Source organism: Drosophila takahashii, chromosome 3R (assembly GCF_030179915.1).
Source record: "Drosophila takahashii strain IR98-3 E-12201 chromosome 3R, DtakHiC1v2, whole genome shotgun sequence".
NCBI classification, from domain to species: domain Eukaryota; kingdom Metazoa; phylum Arthropoda; class Insecta; order Diptera; family Drosophilidae; genus Drosophila; species Drosophila takahashii.
In genome coordinates this window covers 24,343,971-24,359,315 of record NC_091681.1, presented here as the reverse complement: position 1 = coordinate 24,359,315, position 15,345 = coordinate 24,343,971, and the positions used below count along the sequence as shown (strand labels likewise).

The following is a 15,345-nucleotide window of genomic DNA, read 5'->3' as shown; positions in this document are numbered from 1 at the left end:
ACATTGATCCCTCCATGGTTATATCGATGTTTCTCTTTCTCCTCTTTCTCTTCTCGTTCGCCGGCTTGCTTGTTGCAAAGTTTCGCGGTGGAAAGATTCGTTTTTCCCAATTATCCCTTAACCAAACGGAGAAAGAATAAAGAAATATAGTTTATTAAATATAGTGATTAATCAAAATGATTGCCGACGACAGCGGTGTAAAGCATTTTGATCGCAAATTTGTGGCGTCCAACCTGCAGAATATTCTGCGCTGCCCCAAATGTACAAAATGTTATACCTACTCATACAATAAAAGTGAAGGACAAGGTGAGTAAAATGTTTCAAGTATAATTCGAGGAATTCAGGGAGTTTCAATCGCTTTTCTAATTCAGGAACATTTGAGACTCCTTGGGCGCTTTTCGTTTTGTATATGTATGTATGTAGCGTGTGTTTGTGAATGAGGCGTCCCTACTGTAAACAATGTTGCCAGATTGAAATCTAAAAAGTGAACAAGAAAAATCCAAATCCAAAACCTCAGAAATAAAACTTATTTTCCTGAATAGCATCTTGTTATGGCATAAATATCTTAAACAAATATATTTGTCATAAATAATATTTTTTTAAAAAGTGAGAAAAGTATATTTAAATTTTTAAAAAATAAAAGACTATAATAAAAAAAAAGTTTATTTTTTTTTAACACTTTTTACGTAGTACCATTTAAGGTGAGTTTTTCATAATTTTATTGTTTTTATATGTATAACAAAAAATGCTGATTGTCTTGTCATCTCTATTCCCCTATAACGGGGTTTCATATTACTCCATGAATTTTTAAGTTCTCTTTGGTGTGTTCTTCTAAACAACAGAACTTATTTTACATTCATGGGTATATATGTATGTAAATTGTACATACATTGAATGCTATCAAAAATTGACTGGACAACTTTATTAATATTTTTAATAAAAAAAAAATTACTCGTGTTTCACGAGCTCAACCAATTTTTATAGAACTTAAAATTGTGTTATTTTTCATTCTAAATTTTAGAATCTAAAATGATGTGATATCATCACAATTAAGGAATTATATATTTTCTTATTCATCAGAGAGATACCGTCCCTTTCTGCTGCCATGTGGCCACAATCTCTGCGAGAGCTGCGTGTGGGGCAATCGCCAGGATCTGAAGTGCGCCGTGTGCCAGAGTCCAGCTTCTCCAACGATCAAGGTCAAGGATCCGGCCAGCAAATCCGCCGCCAATGTGCGCGACTACTACGAACTGAACTATCATGTGCTGGGGGAAACCAGCAGCCTCAGTTATTTCCGACGATTCGCCACGGAAACAGCAAATAAATCGCTGAGCCTTAGCTTGATCAGCGAAAATGTTGTCTTGTCCTCAAAGTGCAGCGAATGTGGAACTGCAATTGCCAACGGGGAGTGCAAACAGTGCAACGCCTTCTATTGTCGCCGTTGTTTCGAGGCGGTTCACAACCACAGTCGCGTCCTAAAGTCGCACCTCTTCCAAAAATCCCAGGAGACTCCATCCACAAAGGGATTACGAGTGGGCAAACAATTCTTCACACTGCCTTGTAAAAATGATTGCTTTACGCACCGTATGCTAAGGAACGTCTACTGCCAGAACTGTAAGCGGACTTTCTGCCCCGCTTGCATCTCCAGTTTTCACCTGGATCACCGCACTCAGCCGCTCTTGCAGAAGGTCAGTAAAATCATTAATCAAAATATATAAATTTAAGCTATTAAAATCTTGATAAAACCTTATTCTCTACCTTGATATAAAATTGCAGGTGTTAGTCTAAAGACCATTTCAGTTTGTATTCTGTTATTAAACAAGAACTAATTTAATTACAGAATCTTACACTCAAAAAATGAATCGCCCTGAATTTAATTTAAAGAAAATTTTCTTCAAATAATCAAAATTTATTAAATTTAAGAAATGTTCCAGAAATATAGAAATATAAATCGCCAGTAAAGCAAATCCGTAGGCGATTTTCAAAATTTTTTTTTTTTTAAGTGTAGTAAAGTAAGATGTTTACTAAGATACTGTTATTGATCCTAAATTTGTCTTTAAAGTATTTTAAACAATAATAAAAGAAATCGACATAAACCGTTTATTAACACTGTATCATATTCATGCATTAAATCAAATCAAATAAAAACACCTCTTAACGAGGTAAAAAACTAGTGACGACCGCACCTTCAACATACAAAAGTTCTGATATCAACATTTGTGACGAAAAATTATTACACTCGTCATTAAATAGACTTTCTAATCTTTTCTCATTCGGCCCGCCCTAGCAAACTATTCCAGCCTTTTTCCCTTTACAGGCATTTTCTATTGCAGCGTGACGAATTAGAAAAGATTAGAAAGTCTATTTAATGACGAGTGTAATAATTTTTCGTCACAAATGTTGATATCAGAACTTTTGTATGTTGAAGGTGCGGTCGTCACTAGTTTTTTACCTCGTTAAGAGGTGTTTTTATTTGATATCAGAAGTTTTTGTTTGTATACATTTGCTCTCATAGGAGCTAATATATACATTTAAATTTAAATTGGTCAATCATAATTTTTAAACTATTGTATTTTAACAAATTAAGTTAAAAAGGCGTTGAAGTATTTCAAAATACCTTTTAAACGAGGTATAGTACATGTCTGTACCTTTAGTAGTGTAGAACTTCCAAACTAACGAAATTTAGCTATTTTTAGCTTTTTCCCGCTAAAGTAGCGGCTTTTTCCAAAAGTCGTAGAACAAAAGATTCCTATATGGAACTCTTAAGTGCAAATTTACTGATTCCATGACCCTAAAATACAGTTCGGATACCCTCCCACAAAATTCAATACTCAGGGAGCGTTAATTGTTCGAGCTGGCAAAAGTGGCTATTTTCGAATAAAAATAACTTTTAAACGTGACTTTTTACAGTAATGTGTTATATACCAAAATTTAAGGAATCTCAAGGGCTATACAGTTTAAGGTTTTAAAGAAAATCGTTAGAGCCGTTTTTGAGAAAAATAAAAAAAAGCTAAAAAAAAAAGTTTTAAAAAATTGTCTTTTGTTCATATTTTTTTAAGTATTACATTTACACAAATTGCATATAGAAGGCGTTTATAGCATTTAAAAATACCTTTCAAACGAGATGCAGCACAAGCCTGTAGCTTTAGTAGTATAGAAGTTACGGCCTTCCGAATTTTAGCTACTTATAGCTGTTTTCCCGCTAAACTAGCGGGTTTTTCCAAAAGTGGTAGAACAAAAGTTTTTTATATCGATGTGATGAACGTCATATCAAATTTTCAGAACTTAAAAAACATATTTTGGACAAGTGGACAAGTGGACAAGTGGACAAACAGAATTAAATTTTCATTTTGGGAAGAAGAAGAAAATCTTATTTTGGCTATAACTTTTGAACGGAGAGTCGGATTTTGACAAATGACCCCTCATTCGACGGGTATTTTCAAAAGGAATACAACTAAAACATTGCGAGGGGGCATTTATCCCCACCGGCCCCAACAGCTCCAAATTTCGAAATTTTCACTTTTTCACTTTCACCGCTCTCTCTCCCAAGCCAATTGATTTTCTTAAAGTCTTGGTATGCAATCCTGTTAGTTTTCGGAATACCTTTCGATAGGTGTATTATTCATTATGATCGGACCATCACAGTAGATTTTCATTTCTTCGTGTATATATAGTAGTCGCCTTCGCACACTCTCCTGGTGCGCTTCGTCACTACATGGACTGCCGTCCATAGTGATACCTGAAATATTTAGACTAATGAGGTCGGTTATACCGACTAAATCACATTGCTTTATCCCATCTAAACTAATTGGCCTTTCCCCATAGAATCAACGTTTTGCCTCTGAGATTCCGACGTGTTTGAATTCATTGAACTCCGCTCTGCTCAACATACAAAATGGACAGGAGGTAAGTGCTAAGATATTTTTTACTTACTAGTCAGATTTTATTTCACTATAGCTATAGGTATGTATACAGTTGCATTTACAGCTAGCTATTTACAGTACTTGCTCGCTAAGAATAATTTAGGGATTATACAACCAACTCGCAGGCGAATTTCTCATTACAAATATGGCAAGCTATATAATTTTTGTCATCAGAATGCTCATTTGCTACTATCCTTTATGGGCATCAGTTGTCCGGTGTTTCCATCGGTTTTGATCTCGATTACTTCCAGCTTTTCTACGCTAACTCTTGTGGTTTCCCGACTTTTTTTCTCCGCTTCCTTTGTTTCTCTCAAACTTTGTAGTTTATCCTCCTCTTCGCTGCTTCCGGGAGCCGTTGGTTCAGCTTCGAAATCAATCTCTTGATTCGGTTGTGGAGTGGATGACACTACAATGGGCTTTAGGACATAGGATTGTGTGTCCTGGGTGCTGGTGGGTGCCATTATAGTTGTGGGCGCTGTTTGATCGTACGTATCATAAGTTCCACGCTCCGATATATCATCTATTTCATCATCGATTAGCAGATTTCTCTCCGAGCTTTGCTCATAGACCTGGGCATTAATTCCGCTACCATGTTTGGGTTCAGGTTTATGATTTTTGGGCATCGCAGGTGTGGATGGAGCTTCAGCAGGCTTTTCAGCCTGCTGAGTCGCTTTGCGTTGCTTCTCCTGACGCATCTTTTCCTCCATTTCCTGGAACTTCATGGCTAGGTATCTTTAATAGATTGCATGTTTAATAACGAGAACTGCTTGAGATTTTGTATTTTCTTACTTATCGACAATGGGCCCATTATAGTCCTCGGGGAACTTGGGATTGAAGGGCAGGATGTACTTGTAGAGTCGCTCGTTGAGCACATAAAGCTGTGCTGTTGTCGAACACTTGACATTGAACCACCAGTCGCAGGTCAAAGCAATCTGTAAAATATATCATTTATAGAGCTGTTTAAATCAGGGTTCGGAAATTGACACACATGTTAAATATACATAAACAATTTTATTTTACAGTGTGAGCAAAATAGTTGACATGTGTGTCAAATACAAAAGTGTTAAAATGTGAAAAATAATTGCTAGCACACACAGCTCACTTGTGTTTTTTACCCAATGTGTTATTAACACGACGTGTATTTTACACACTGTGTTTTTAACACAAATGAAAATTACATTTCACTGTCATGAACGGCAAATGAGAAACCAATAATAATTAATAACACAAGTTTTTCACAGTGTGTGTTATTTTCCAAACCTTGGTTCAAATCATATCATCTCTATTTTACCTGACTGAATATTGTTCCATTGGGACAGAGAAATGAAGCCTTTCCTCCATTGAGATCGCAATAGTGCCATACTTGGCAATTGGTCTCTGGATCGCCGAAGAATCCCTTGTATCGTTGCTTGGTGCACTCAAAGCTTGTTTGAGGGATCTCCGCATAGTTGGGATAATCAATGCCAGCTCTTCCTGTGCTTGGTCCTGGATGTTTATCTATTGAAAATTAAAAAAATTAAATAAGCCATTTTATTTAATTAAAAGCTACCCACTTGGACCCTTGGGTTTGGCCTCCTCTGACTGGGAATGATGCTCCTCCTCGCTGCCCGTATTGTAATCGTAGTCCTGCGAACTGGGCTTGTGCTCCTCGTGATGCTGCGGAGGATTGGCCACAATGGTTTGGGTTTGCTTTAGGTTTTGCAGTATTCGAATCAATGTTTTGATGGAGTTGTCGATATTGTCAGGTGTTAAGGTTTGTGGCAGATGATTGCTGGCCTGAAGCTTATGAAGAATTTCGGCCAGCGATGAGGTGCGTATATCGGGTAGCTGATCATCATCCTCTGGCCTAAGGACTGGCGTTAATGGCGGTCGCTCGTGGGCGTATTGATAGACGGGTTTTAGCTTAATGGGCGTTACCGTGGAGGGTTCCCTATGTGGTAACTCTGGCTTCTGGCCACTCGGAGGTTTGCCGGATACGTAAACATATTTCGGCGTAATCTCTACCGTTGGCGAGGGCGTGGTCACGTAAATGGGACGCCTGGTGGCCTTGTAATTATGCACTGGCTGCAAGCGAAGCGTGGGCTGTTGGTTATAGAGAATCGGTGGTCGTGGAGTGGAAATTTCCGGATGCATTTGTGGCGCCGGCTGATGCTCTATATGTGGAGCTGTTGTGGTCACCAGGATGTAAGCATGCTGCGGTGGCTGATGGGCCGAGGGACGTTCATGCTGCGAATGCTGCTGCTCCTCGTCCAGAGATTGCCTTGGCCCATCTATTAGATATTCAATAAACTTCGGCGGTGCTGGGGAACTAACGAAAAAATGATTCGATTATAGGGAAGCTCTTTTGAGGCACTTTATGACTGTCAGACAATGGTTACAGCGGTCAAGGGCTTTCAATGACAACAGATGTATTTCAATGCGAATTATGATTTTTCAATGAGGAAATAAGACTGACATTTCCTCTTCTAATTATTTTAAAATCTTGTTCTACTTTGTAAAAAATTGTATGTTAGTTTTTGAAATAATTTATATTTCGAGAGATAAGCTATTTCGTTATATTTTCTAAAAATGAACCAATTAAAAATCTTAGAAAAATATTTTAAGGACTGTTAAAATAATAATGCAAAACCTTATAGTCTTTAAAATCAAAGAGAAATACTCCTTAAAATTAAAATAAAAATATTTCAATCTTCAATCCTTAAAATTTCAATAAAAATAGTTAAATTTTCAACGTCATAACAATTAACACTTTATTTTAAAATTTAAGAACTTTTTATACCCTTGCAGAGGGTATTATAATTTTGGTCAGAAGTTTGTAACGCAGTGAAGGAGACGTTTCCGACCCCATAAAGTATATATATTCTTGATCAGGATCAATAGGGGAGTCGATATAGCCATGTCCGTCTGTCCGTCTGTCCGTCTGTCCGTCTGTCCGTCTGTATGTCTGTTTCAATACCGTTTGCGAGCTCAGTTTAAAAGCTAGCGCCTTGAAACTTTCACAGTCGTCCTAAAACATGTGTACGCAGATCAAGTTTGAAAGCCGACCCGATCGGACATCTATATCCTATAGCTCCCATAGGAACAATCGGATATAGCTTTCACAAAAATGAAGATATTTCGCTCAGTGTAAGAGCTATTGGCATGAATCTTTCTAAATCGTATTTTTTTGTGCGTACCTTGATCAGGGTAAAAGCGCGTGCCGATCGGACGTCTATATCTTATAGCTCCCATAGGAACAATAGTGTGAAATCGGTCAAAATTTGACGTTTTTCAGGATATTTCGCGCAAAATATTAGCTATTCCCATGAAACTTTCCAAATCGTATTTTTTTGTGCGTACCTTCATTAGGGTAAACGCGCGTGCCGATCGGGCGTCTATATCCTATAGCTCCCATAGGAACAATAGGGTGAAAAATTTTAAAATTTTATTTTTTCAATTATAAAATATTTTGTTGTTTATTAATTCATGTTGCTAGTCTAGTCAAGTTTTAATTCGTAAAATCTGCAAGGGTATTAAAACTTCGGCTTGCCGAAGTTAGCTTCCGTCCTCGTTAGCTTTATGTTTATGGTAGAAATGACATTAGTCCGTATCTTGATTATAAACAGAGTCATTGTGGCATCTTGTTACAAGAAGTATAAGAAATTTGTCTTAGAAATTTGCAAATCCCAGAAAGTCCGAGGTTCACTTCTCAGCGAGTACAAGTGTGTTGAAATGCTAAATTGTTGAGTTATTTATAACCAACTATGACCTTATGTTTGCTAGAATCCTCACATTTATGGGCCAATATATAAGACTTATTCTTATATATATAAAGACTTATTCTTCCACATAGTAACTTTTAATCTCCTCCCAAGTGGATGACTTACCCAAGCGGCTCATCCTTGGCAAACTCGAGCCGCGGCGGCTGTGCCTGCGACTCCGATTGCAATTGCGACTGGGAGTGCGACTGCTCTTGGACGTGGGCCATGAGGGCGCGCAGCGGGATGTGCAGCACCTGTTGGCCAGCAGTCGCATCCGGTCTTACGTACAGGTCGTCGTACTTGTTTGGGTGATGGGTCTTGGTCTGGGGATGATGGGGATGCAGATGGGTGTGTTGTTGTGGATGGTGGCTGCCGGCCAGTGTATTGCTTTGCGCCGGCACCACCGGATGTGAAAAGTCGTAATGCTGCTGCTGCTGCAGATGCTGATGTTGCTGATGTTTTTGGTGTTTCATGCGCTGTTGTAAGTAAAGCACATATTTCTCCTGCGGCGTCATATGCGGATGCTGCTGATGAGGAGGATGATGGGCAACGCTAGTCGTGGGCGGGGCCATGTTGAAGTAACTTTCGTATTTACTCACATGGCCGTATGTCGGCGATTTTTGATGAATTACCAATGCGTTTTTCGAGGAAGTGGTGGCGGTAACTGCGCTCGAATCGGGAACCGAGACGGAAGCGTAGCCAATGCTGTGGGAGGGTTATCATGCAAAGCGGTTATGGTATCGGTTCTAAGCAAAAATGTCATGAGGGTACTGGGTTTTTGATTTTAATTTATTTCGGAATTTGTTTTTTCAAGATCATCCTACTTTTGCGGCAGGATTTTTTAATGCTGTCTGTCATTTAAAACTAATCATTGAAAAAAACAAATTTCTCAAGATATTCTATCTATCTATCTTTAAAAAAATGTACTTTTGAGATTATTAAAAGTCTTTAAATGTTTTACTTTTGAATTCTTGATTTGGTTTACTTTCTGAATCAATATTTAAGATGTAACCCAGAGTAAAAGAGACTTTCATTAAGTAATTAAAATCCAATAACAAATAAGAAAATCCAAATTCATATGTTTAATACCGGTATGGTGGTTGTAAAAATCCCCGCTGATTGAATGTGTTTTTCCATTTCCCATCCCTCCGCTGATAACGATATTGTACGACAGATTGTTGACCTGAGCCCGCTGGCTATTTATGACATGAATTTGCAATTTGACAATTACTACAAGAGCGTGTGGAGAGGTACATGAGATGCTGGCCAGGTCGGTTCTCAGCCCACGTTTGCCCATTGGCAGTGTCTCCTGCCGAACATCGAACGGCAATTGGAGACGCAATCTCGTTGTCGTCATGGATCTTACGTCACCACTGCAATGTTTCAGAGATGGTGACGAAGTGGAAGACCCGGCTCAGAGTTGGAGAAGAGCGGACGGAGTCAGAGATTGGAGTGCAGTGGATTGGGCCCGGTGCATTTAATGCAATTATTTTTCTGCCCAAGGGCATTGCATTGTACAGTATCCGTCTCAAATGGAATACCAGATTTCGTTCAATGCATGTGGTTTAAATTGAAATATTTTAAAGTTTCAGTTGCTTCTTGCCTAGTTAAATCTTCGAGTCTCAAATTGGTGTAAATTAATTGGCTTAGTTTGGTTTTTTAAATATGTGTTTATTTAAACTTCAAAATTATCGATATTTTCGATATTTTGACATTATCGATTCGATAATATGGATAATTTAAAGGAAAAACACAAATTAAATTTACAGAAATAGCAAAATGTGGATATTTTTTCAAGCTCTAGTGTTTTTGTCTGTTTAATTTTTATTTTTTTTTAACTTAGTGCTTTGTTTTTAAAGGCCCTTTTAAATTATTTAGGTTAGCAAGGGGTTGTGTTGTAAATTGATGGTTTTGGTGGCTTATGTGAAGTTTTTGGCAAGGTGTCGATGACATGAATCTGGTTTTAATTTGAATTCTACATGCTATATTGCATTTGCTAGCTCAGCACCTCACGATATACAAGTGGGCGTGGCTGTGAGAATTTCCTACCAAGCGAATGGTTTGGGTATTCCATGAGATCAGAGCTTGACTTACATTTGAGCTTTCGGCTGTAAGATTCACATGTGACAAATAAAATCTTACCTTGGATTGCTTTGCACTTGCTGTTGGTGTTGTTGCTGCCCCACCGCCTCCTCTTGGGCTACATGGTCCTCCTGCTGCTGCTGCTCCTCCTCCCTCTCTTCTTTTTCCAACTCCTCGTCCGATGACGACGATGATGAGGGCTGCTGTTGTGGTTGTTCGGCTGAGGCAACAGCTCCAGCGGCTGCATAATCCGTAACGATTTGTGTTTGATGGGAATTTTTATAGACAATTTCTGGCTGCTGCTGCTTCAGGTTGCTTTGGAAGTTATTGTAATTTATGGTATTGGTGGAGCCCGGCTTGCCGCTGCTCACTGGCGTATAAATAATGGGTATAAACTGTCCCGGCAATGTGTTCTGCGCTGTAAATGGCGTTAAATTGATTTTTGATTGTTTGCCTCGCTGCCGCTGCGGCTGGGATGACACCAAAGCCGGTGATAGTATCTCAAATTGCTGTGGTTGTTGGTGTTGATGGTGCAGGAGGAGGTGGTGCTGCTGGGGATGCTGTAGTTGCTCCTTGGGCGACGGCGGCAGCGGCGGAAAATGCTGCACTGTCTTGTGCTGCGTGCGTGAAAATTATGAATTACGTGATTATTTATGCTTATTTATGATCTATGAATTCAATTGTAATAAAAAAGTGGTCGGGAAAATATCCAAAAGCTTTTTTGAATACCCTTAAAATTTTTTATGTTTAAAGAAATTCAGTGGGGAATAGATTAACTTTGAGGCGTAATTTTTAAATCTTTTAATTGTCACTATACAATTTTTGTTTATAAAAAAACATAATTATATGAATACTAAGTTTAATTTTTAGATGCTAATTATTTATGCCTTTTAAATTTTAGAGTGTTTAAAAATAAGTTCCTAACTAAGTTTATTCTCTTTAAGACTTCATCGCTACAAAAACTCAGAAAAAAATTATACACATTTAATCTAGTTGTAAAAAAATGTATCCGATATCCGACAAAATGGGATAGTGCAAATTTTAAGCTTAATTTTACAACTGATATTATTTGAAAAAAAATTACAAAAAATATGTAAACAGAAATTAGTTTTTAGTGAGTTCCCAAGTGAACTTACTCCTACCAAGGGTACTTTTATTCAAATACTTGCCTTGTGCGTCGGGTTCAATGGCTTGTAGGCAATAAAAGTGGCACCAGAATCGCTGATCGCCGACTGCTCCTTGACATGACCAGGTGGCGGATGTGGGGGCGCGTGGGGATGCTGCTGATGCTGGTGGCCCCCGATGGCCAAGGAGTGGTACACCTCGCCTGCTCCCGACTGATAGTGCGTGGCAACTGGTGGCGGATGCGGTGGTCCGTGGTGGTGGGCATGGTGCTTCTGCTGCGGCATGTAGGCCACCGGCACTGGTATCCTTCCAGGTCCTGGCGGCGGCGCCTGCAGCTGTGCCCCACCAGCCGATGACGAGTGCTTCGTTGCAGCATACTGCTGATTGATGGGCAACTCGGGGGCGGGCAGATAGAAGGCCATGTAGGGTATCAGTCGTCGACTCCGCTCCGAGGCACTCAGTTCTGAGTCGCCGATGCCGCTGTTGTTGTGGCTGCCACGGGGATTTCTAATGATTTGAGGCGTTTGGGGGGCAGACCCAGTGGCTTCGCTTAAGGGAAGTAGGCTGGCGACTGTAATAGAGAAAAATTAATTAGATTAACTTTAGGTAATTGCGTAAAAAAAATTGTACCCACAAACTTAAGTTTCTATTTGCTTATGCTAGCATTTTAGCCGCTTTGTTTATGGGAAAATAAATGCAAAATATCGAAAGATATATGCTGGATATTTAATCATTAAATATTCGAATAATTACGTAAAAACTAGGATTTAAGCTTAATTTATTTAATATTTACTTCTGTGTTTGTTTTTTGCTTAAGAACTTTATTCATTAGCAAATTGCAATTATGCTTTCTGATCTCAAGAAAATGTTACCCACAAACTTCAGTTTCTATTTGCTTATGCTAGCAAAAAAGGTGCAGATGTTATTGTTTATAATATATGTTTGCTTTTCCTTACAAAAAATGCCCTGGTGGCAATTTAGCCGCTTTGTTTATGGGAAAATACATGCAAAATATCGAAAGATATAAGCTGGATTTTAAATCACAAAATTTTCGAATCCCTAGTAGTCGGTGCTGTTTCGGTCAAAGTTCATATTCACACACATCGTAGCAGGTTTTGCCAATACATCTTTTATACATCTCTCACTCTTCATAACGTTTGTAGGTTTTGTCAAAATTTCTGGATTTGAATTTAGTAGCTAAATACACAAAGTGGCAAAAAATTATAGTTTGTGAAATCAACCAACTTAAGGGTAAATATGTCCGCAACACAAATTAAAACCATTCACTGATCCCACAACCAAACTGCGCAGTTGGAAGCACTTGGAAATTTACACTACACGCACGCCGGGGACTCTACAGCCATGTCCAAATACAACTCCAGCTCTGGGAGTCGCCAGTTAAGCACACGCAACTCGGATGTGGATGCCTTGGCCCAGCGGGGCTACAATGTGGGCCACAAGATCGGCGAAGGATCCTATGCCACGGTCATAACGGCCGGTTATGCCGATGATGCCGGGCACGGTGTTCATTTGGCCTGCAAGATCATCGATAAGGCGAAGGCCCCCACCGATTTCGTCAACAAGTTCTTTCCTCGCGAACTGGAGATCCTCACCAAGATCGATCACACCAACATTATCCAAATCCATAGCATCCTGCAGCGCGGTCCCAAGATCTTCATCTTTATGCGCTATGCGGAGAATGGGGACTTGCTGTCGCACATCAAGAAGTCGGGTCCCATCGATGAGAAGCAGTCGAAGATCTGGTTCTTACAGATGTCCAAGGCCTTGAAGTATCTGCACAACCAGGACATTGCCCATCGGGATCTCAAGTGCGAGAATGTCCTGCTCTCCAAGCGGCTCAACATCAAGCTGGCCGACTTTGGATTCGCTCGCTATTGTCGCGACGATAATGGCCGGGAGATGAAGTCGGAAACGTACTGCGGATCGGCAGCCTATGCAGCACCGGAAGTCGTCTGCGGACGACCCTATGACCCGAAACTGGCGGATGCCTGGTCCCTGGGCGTCATTCTGTTCATCATGATGAACGCCAAGATGCCGTTCGATGACAGCAACTTGACCAAGTTGCTGGAGGATCAGCGAAATCGCAAGTTTGCCTTCCGCCGCAAGCTGCAGGAATTGATTTCGGCCCAGGCCAAGGCTACGGTTTCGGTGCTTTTGGAGCCGGAGGCACATGCCCGTTGGAATCTGCGCGAGATCCTTAACTGCGCTTGGTTGCGATCGGTCGAGGAATCGCAGTCCTCCAATCCCTAAAATGTATAATGGCTGGCAGACTCGATTTTCGTGTGGTTCCGACAAAATGCCTACGTGCCCACAGGATGGAACCACCAGCAATAATTGAGAGTCGAAATCCCCGTCACGGCGTTGATTTCACAGATAGGTGTAAATTGAAGTGGCATCACAGAAATTCACTGGTATTTTCAAGATAGCGATATCTGGAACACATCACCATCAATTACATTTTTATTTTGTATGGTATTAATAAAAAACCAAATAGTCAAAAGCTTTTTAGAGGAGGTGATGCTGACTTATAACTTAATTAAAAGAAGGAAATAACTAAGAAATAATTTAGGTTATTTGTTTTATTTTGAAAGACTTTTCTAACTGATCTCCAATTAACTTAACTTTCCTTGTCGCTCCCTCACTATATTAAAAGACATAAAATTCTATTAAATCCATTCGATATTGTGCAATCGATGCAGGCCTTACAATTAAGTGGCTTGGTTAGAGCAGAGACCCAGACCCAACGAAGCCTAACCACAGAAACCAAGCGGCGGCGCTGTCATAACCGTAAAAGAAAAACTATTATAAAATAGCATTAGGTAAATTTTCAAACAAATTTTTCTTGCATCTTTCCCCACTGCATATGGCCAACAGCAGTTTATTTATCGTGTGCATTGTTGGCCACACTCTCCGCTTCTGTTGGCCGTGTTTAGTGAGCCGTGGCAGTCGGCAGAGGCACAAAAAGACTCCGTGAGAGGAGACACACAGCCCCTGACGACAGTGAAAAGAAAGAAGCCAGTGATGCGCCGCTAATTTTTGGATGGAGCAACAACAGAGATTCAAAAACTGGATCAAAATATATAAAGTTATGAATTAGAGTTTGAAAATTATCGATATTTTCGATGTTTTGACAATATTGATTCGATAATATCGATGTTTTGAAGGGAAAACACAAATTAAATATCGATGAATAGCAAACTGTCTATATTTTTTCAATCTCTTTTATGAACCCTAGTTTAAAGTAAAAGCAAAAGTCTTTAATTTATTTGAATTATTTAAAATTATTTTTAGGAGCATTTGAAATGTACATTTAAAGTCATTGAACCCGTTTAAAAGTAGTTTTACGGCTTAGTTCCAAAATTAGATATTTAAGAATTCAGCGTAAGAACTCTTTATGGTAAAGGTGTTTTTGTATGGCCTCGATAGTAAATCAAAATATGGCTTAAACTCTTTAAAAGTTTAAGTTTAAAGCCTACATTATATTTCGCAAGATTAAACACAAAAGCTTGTCTTAAAATAATAAAATTATACTAAATTAGGCCAAATGTCTTTTAGCATCTTAAACAAGCTGTCTTAATTTATTAAAATGAGTAATAAATGAGTATAATTATTTCGCTATTCGAGCATTGAGCTCTAAGTAGATCCATAAATAACCATAGATCAACCATGAATTCGTTTCAGATTAATTATGTCAAAGAATGGTTTTTAGAAAGGAGCGCTGCTGTCAGTCTGTCTGAACTCATCAAAATGTGTTATAATTTGGGGGAATTAATTTTGGGTTAGTCTTGTTTAAGCCGTGCCATGTGACCAATCACTGTGGAACATAAGTAATTGTGTGATTTGCTCGTTTCGCCATTCCAGGCCTGTTTGGATTGGATTGGATTGGCTTGGCCTGGCCTGGCCTCGCATTCGTGTCCTGTGCGGCATGTGTTGCAAGTTGCCATGCCGACCAGCAATCTGCAGACTTTGGGAGTCTCGGGCCCCACGACGGCAGTCTCACAATAAGTGTCCGAAAGTTCGAGCCAAATCAGAGCTGTGGGGCAGATAATTTGCATTGGAGAGCGGGCCGGGCTTAAGTGGCAACTTAGATGCAAGAAAGGTCTTGTTGTTGCATGTGTGACACCAGAAATGGGAAGCGCAGAGTGCGCACTGTACAGTGATTCCACCCACAGCAGTGATGGTTTTGAATGCCTAGTTTAAAATGTAAGATTTACTTTCAACGCTGACTTTTCAAATTTTTATAAAGCACTTTTGAAGTATCATAGATAAACTTACAAAAACCCATAATAATATTAATATTATAGTAAAAATCGTAATAAATAATGCATTTATTAATTTCATTTAAATACTTAAAAACTTTCCTATTTAAAACCTTCAAATATTTCCATCCCTAACTTGAGCACCGTCTTTATTTGATCTTTCAGTATGTCATAGCTTGGTTCGCTTGCCAGTTT

The 15,345-nt window shown here is 39.3% G+C and overlaps 3 protein-coding genes across 3 annotated transcripts in view; 2 read left to right on the top strand and 1 right to left on the bottom strand.

Moving 5' to 3' along the window:
- The first annotated feature begins 40 nt into the window (after nt 1-40).
- qin overlaps nt 41-15,345 on the top strand; it is a 63,974-nt gene continuing 48,669 nt past the window's right edge. Inside the window, exons 1-3 of the mRNA XM_017157998.3 lie at nt 41-306; nt 1,081-1,688; nt 3,826-3,906. Coding sequence (XP_017013487.2) covers nt 177-306; nt 1,081-1,688; nt 3,826-3,906 — 819 coding nt within the window. The 5' untranslated portion in view covers nt 41-176. The remainder of the gene's footprint in view (nt 307-1,080; nt 1,689-3,825; nt 3,907-15,345) is intronic.
- On the bottom strand, nt 3,922-12,022 carry LOC108068435 (transcription factor Zelda). Its single transcript, XM_044394103.1, has 8 exons — nt 12,016-12,022; nt 10,915-11,441; nt 9,806-10,362; nt 7,790-8,368; nt 5,477-6,231; nt 5,215-5,420; nt 4,713-4,855; nt 3,922-4,655 (listed from the first exon to the last, which is right to left on the bottom strand). Exons 1-8 carry the CDS (start codon nt 12,020-12,022, stop codon nt 4,103-4,105), a joined length of 3,327 nt encoding a protein of 1,108 aa, XP_044250038.1. The 3' UTR covers nt 3,922-4,102.
- On the top strand, nt 11,962-13,404 carry Tssk (Testis-specific serine/threonine kinase). The gene is made up of 2 exons (XM_017158005.3): nt 11,962-12,121; nt 12,182-13,404. Exon 2 carries the CDS (start codon nt 12,233-12,235, stop codon nt 13,139-13,141), a length of 909 nt encoding a protein of 302 aa, XP_017013494.2. The 5' UTR covers nt 11,962-12,121; nt 12,182-12,232; the 3' UTR covers nt 13,142-13,404.

Excerpts from the sequence above, each read along its gene's own strand:
- Tssk (XM_017158005.3), top strand. The coding sequence starts at position 12,233 with ATGTCCAAATACAACTCCAGCTCTGGGAGTCGCCAGTTAAGCACACGC.
- LOC108068435 (XM_044394103.1), bottom strand. Across the intron at positions 10,363-10,914 it reads CATTGAACCCGACGCACAAG|CACAAGACAGTGCAGCATTT; the intron begins GCAAGTATTTGA and ends TCACGCACGCAG. Across the intron at positions 6,232-7,789 it reads GCCAAGGATGAGCCGCTTGG|TTCCCCAGCACCGCCGAAGT; the intron begins GTAAGTCATCCA and ends TTTTTTCGTTAG.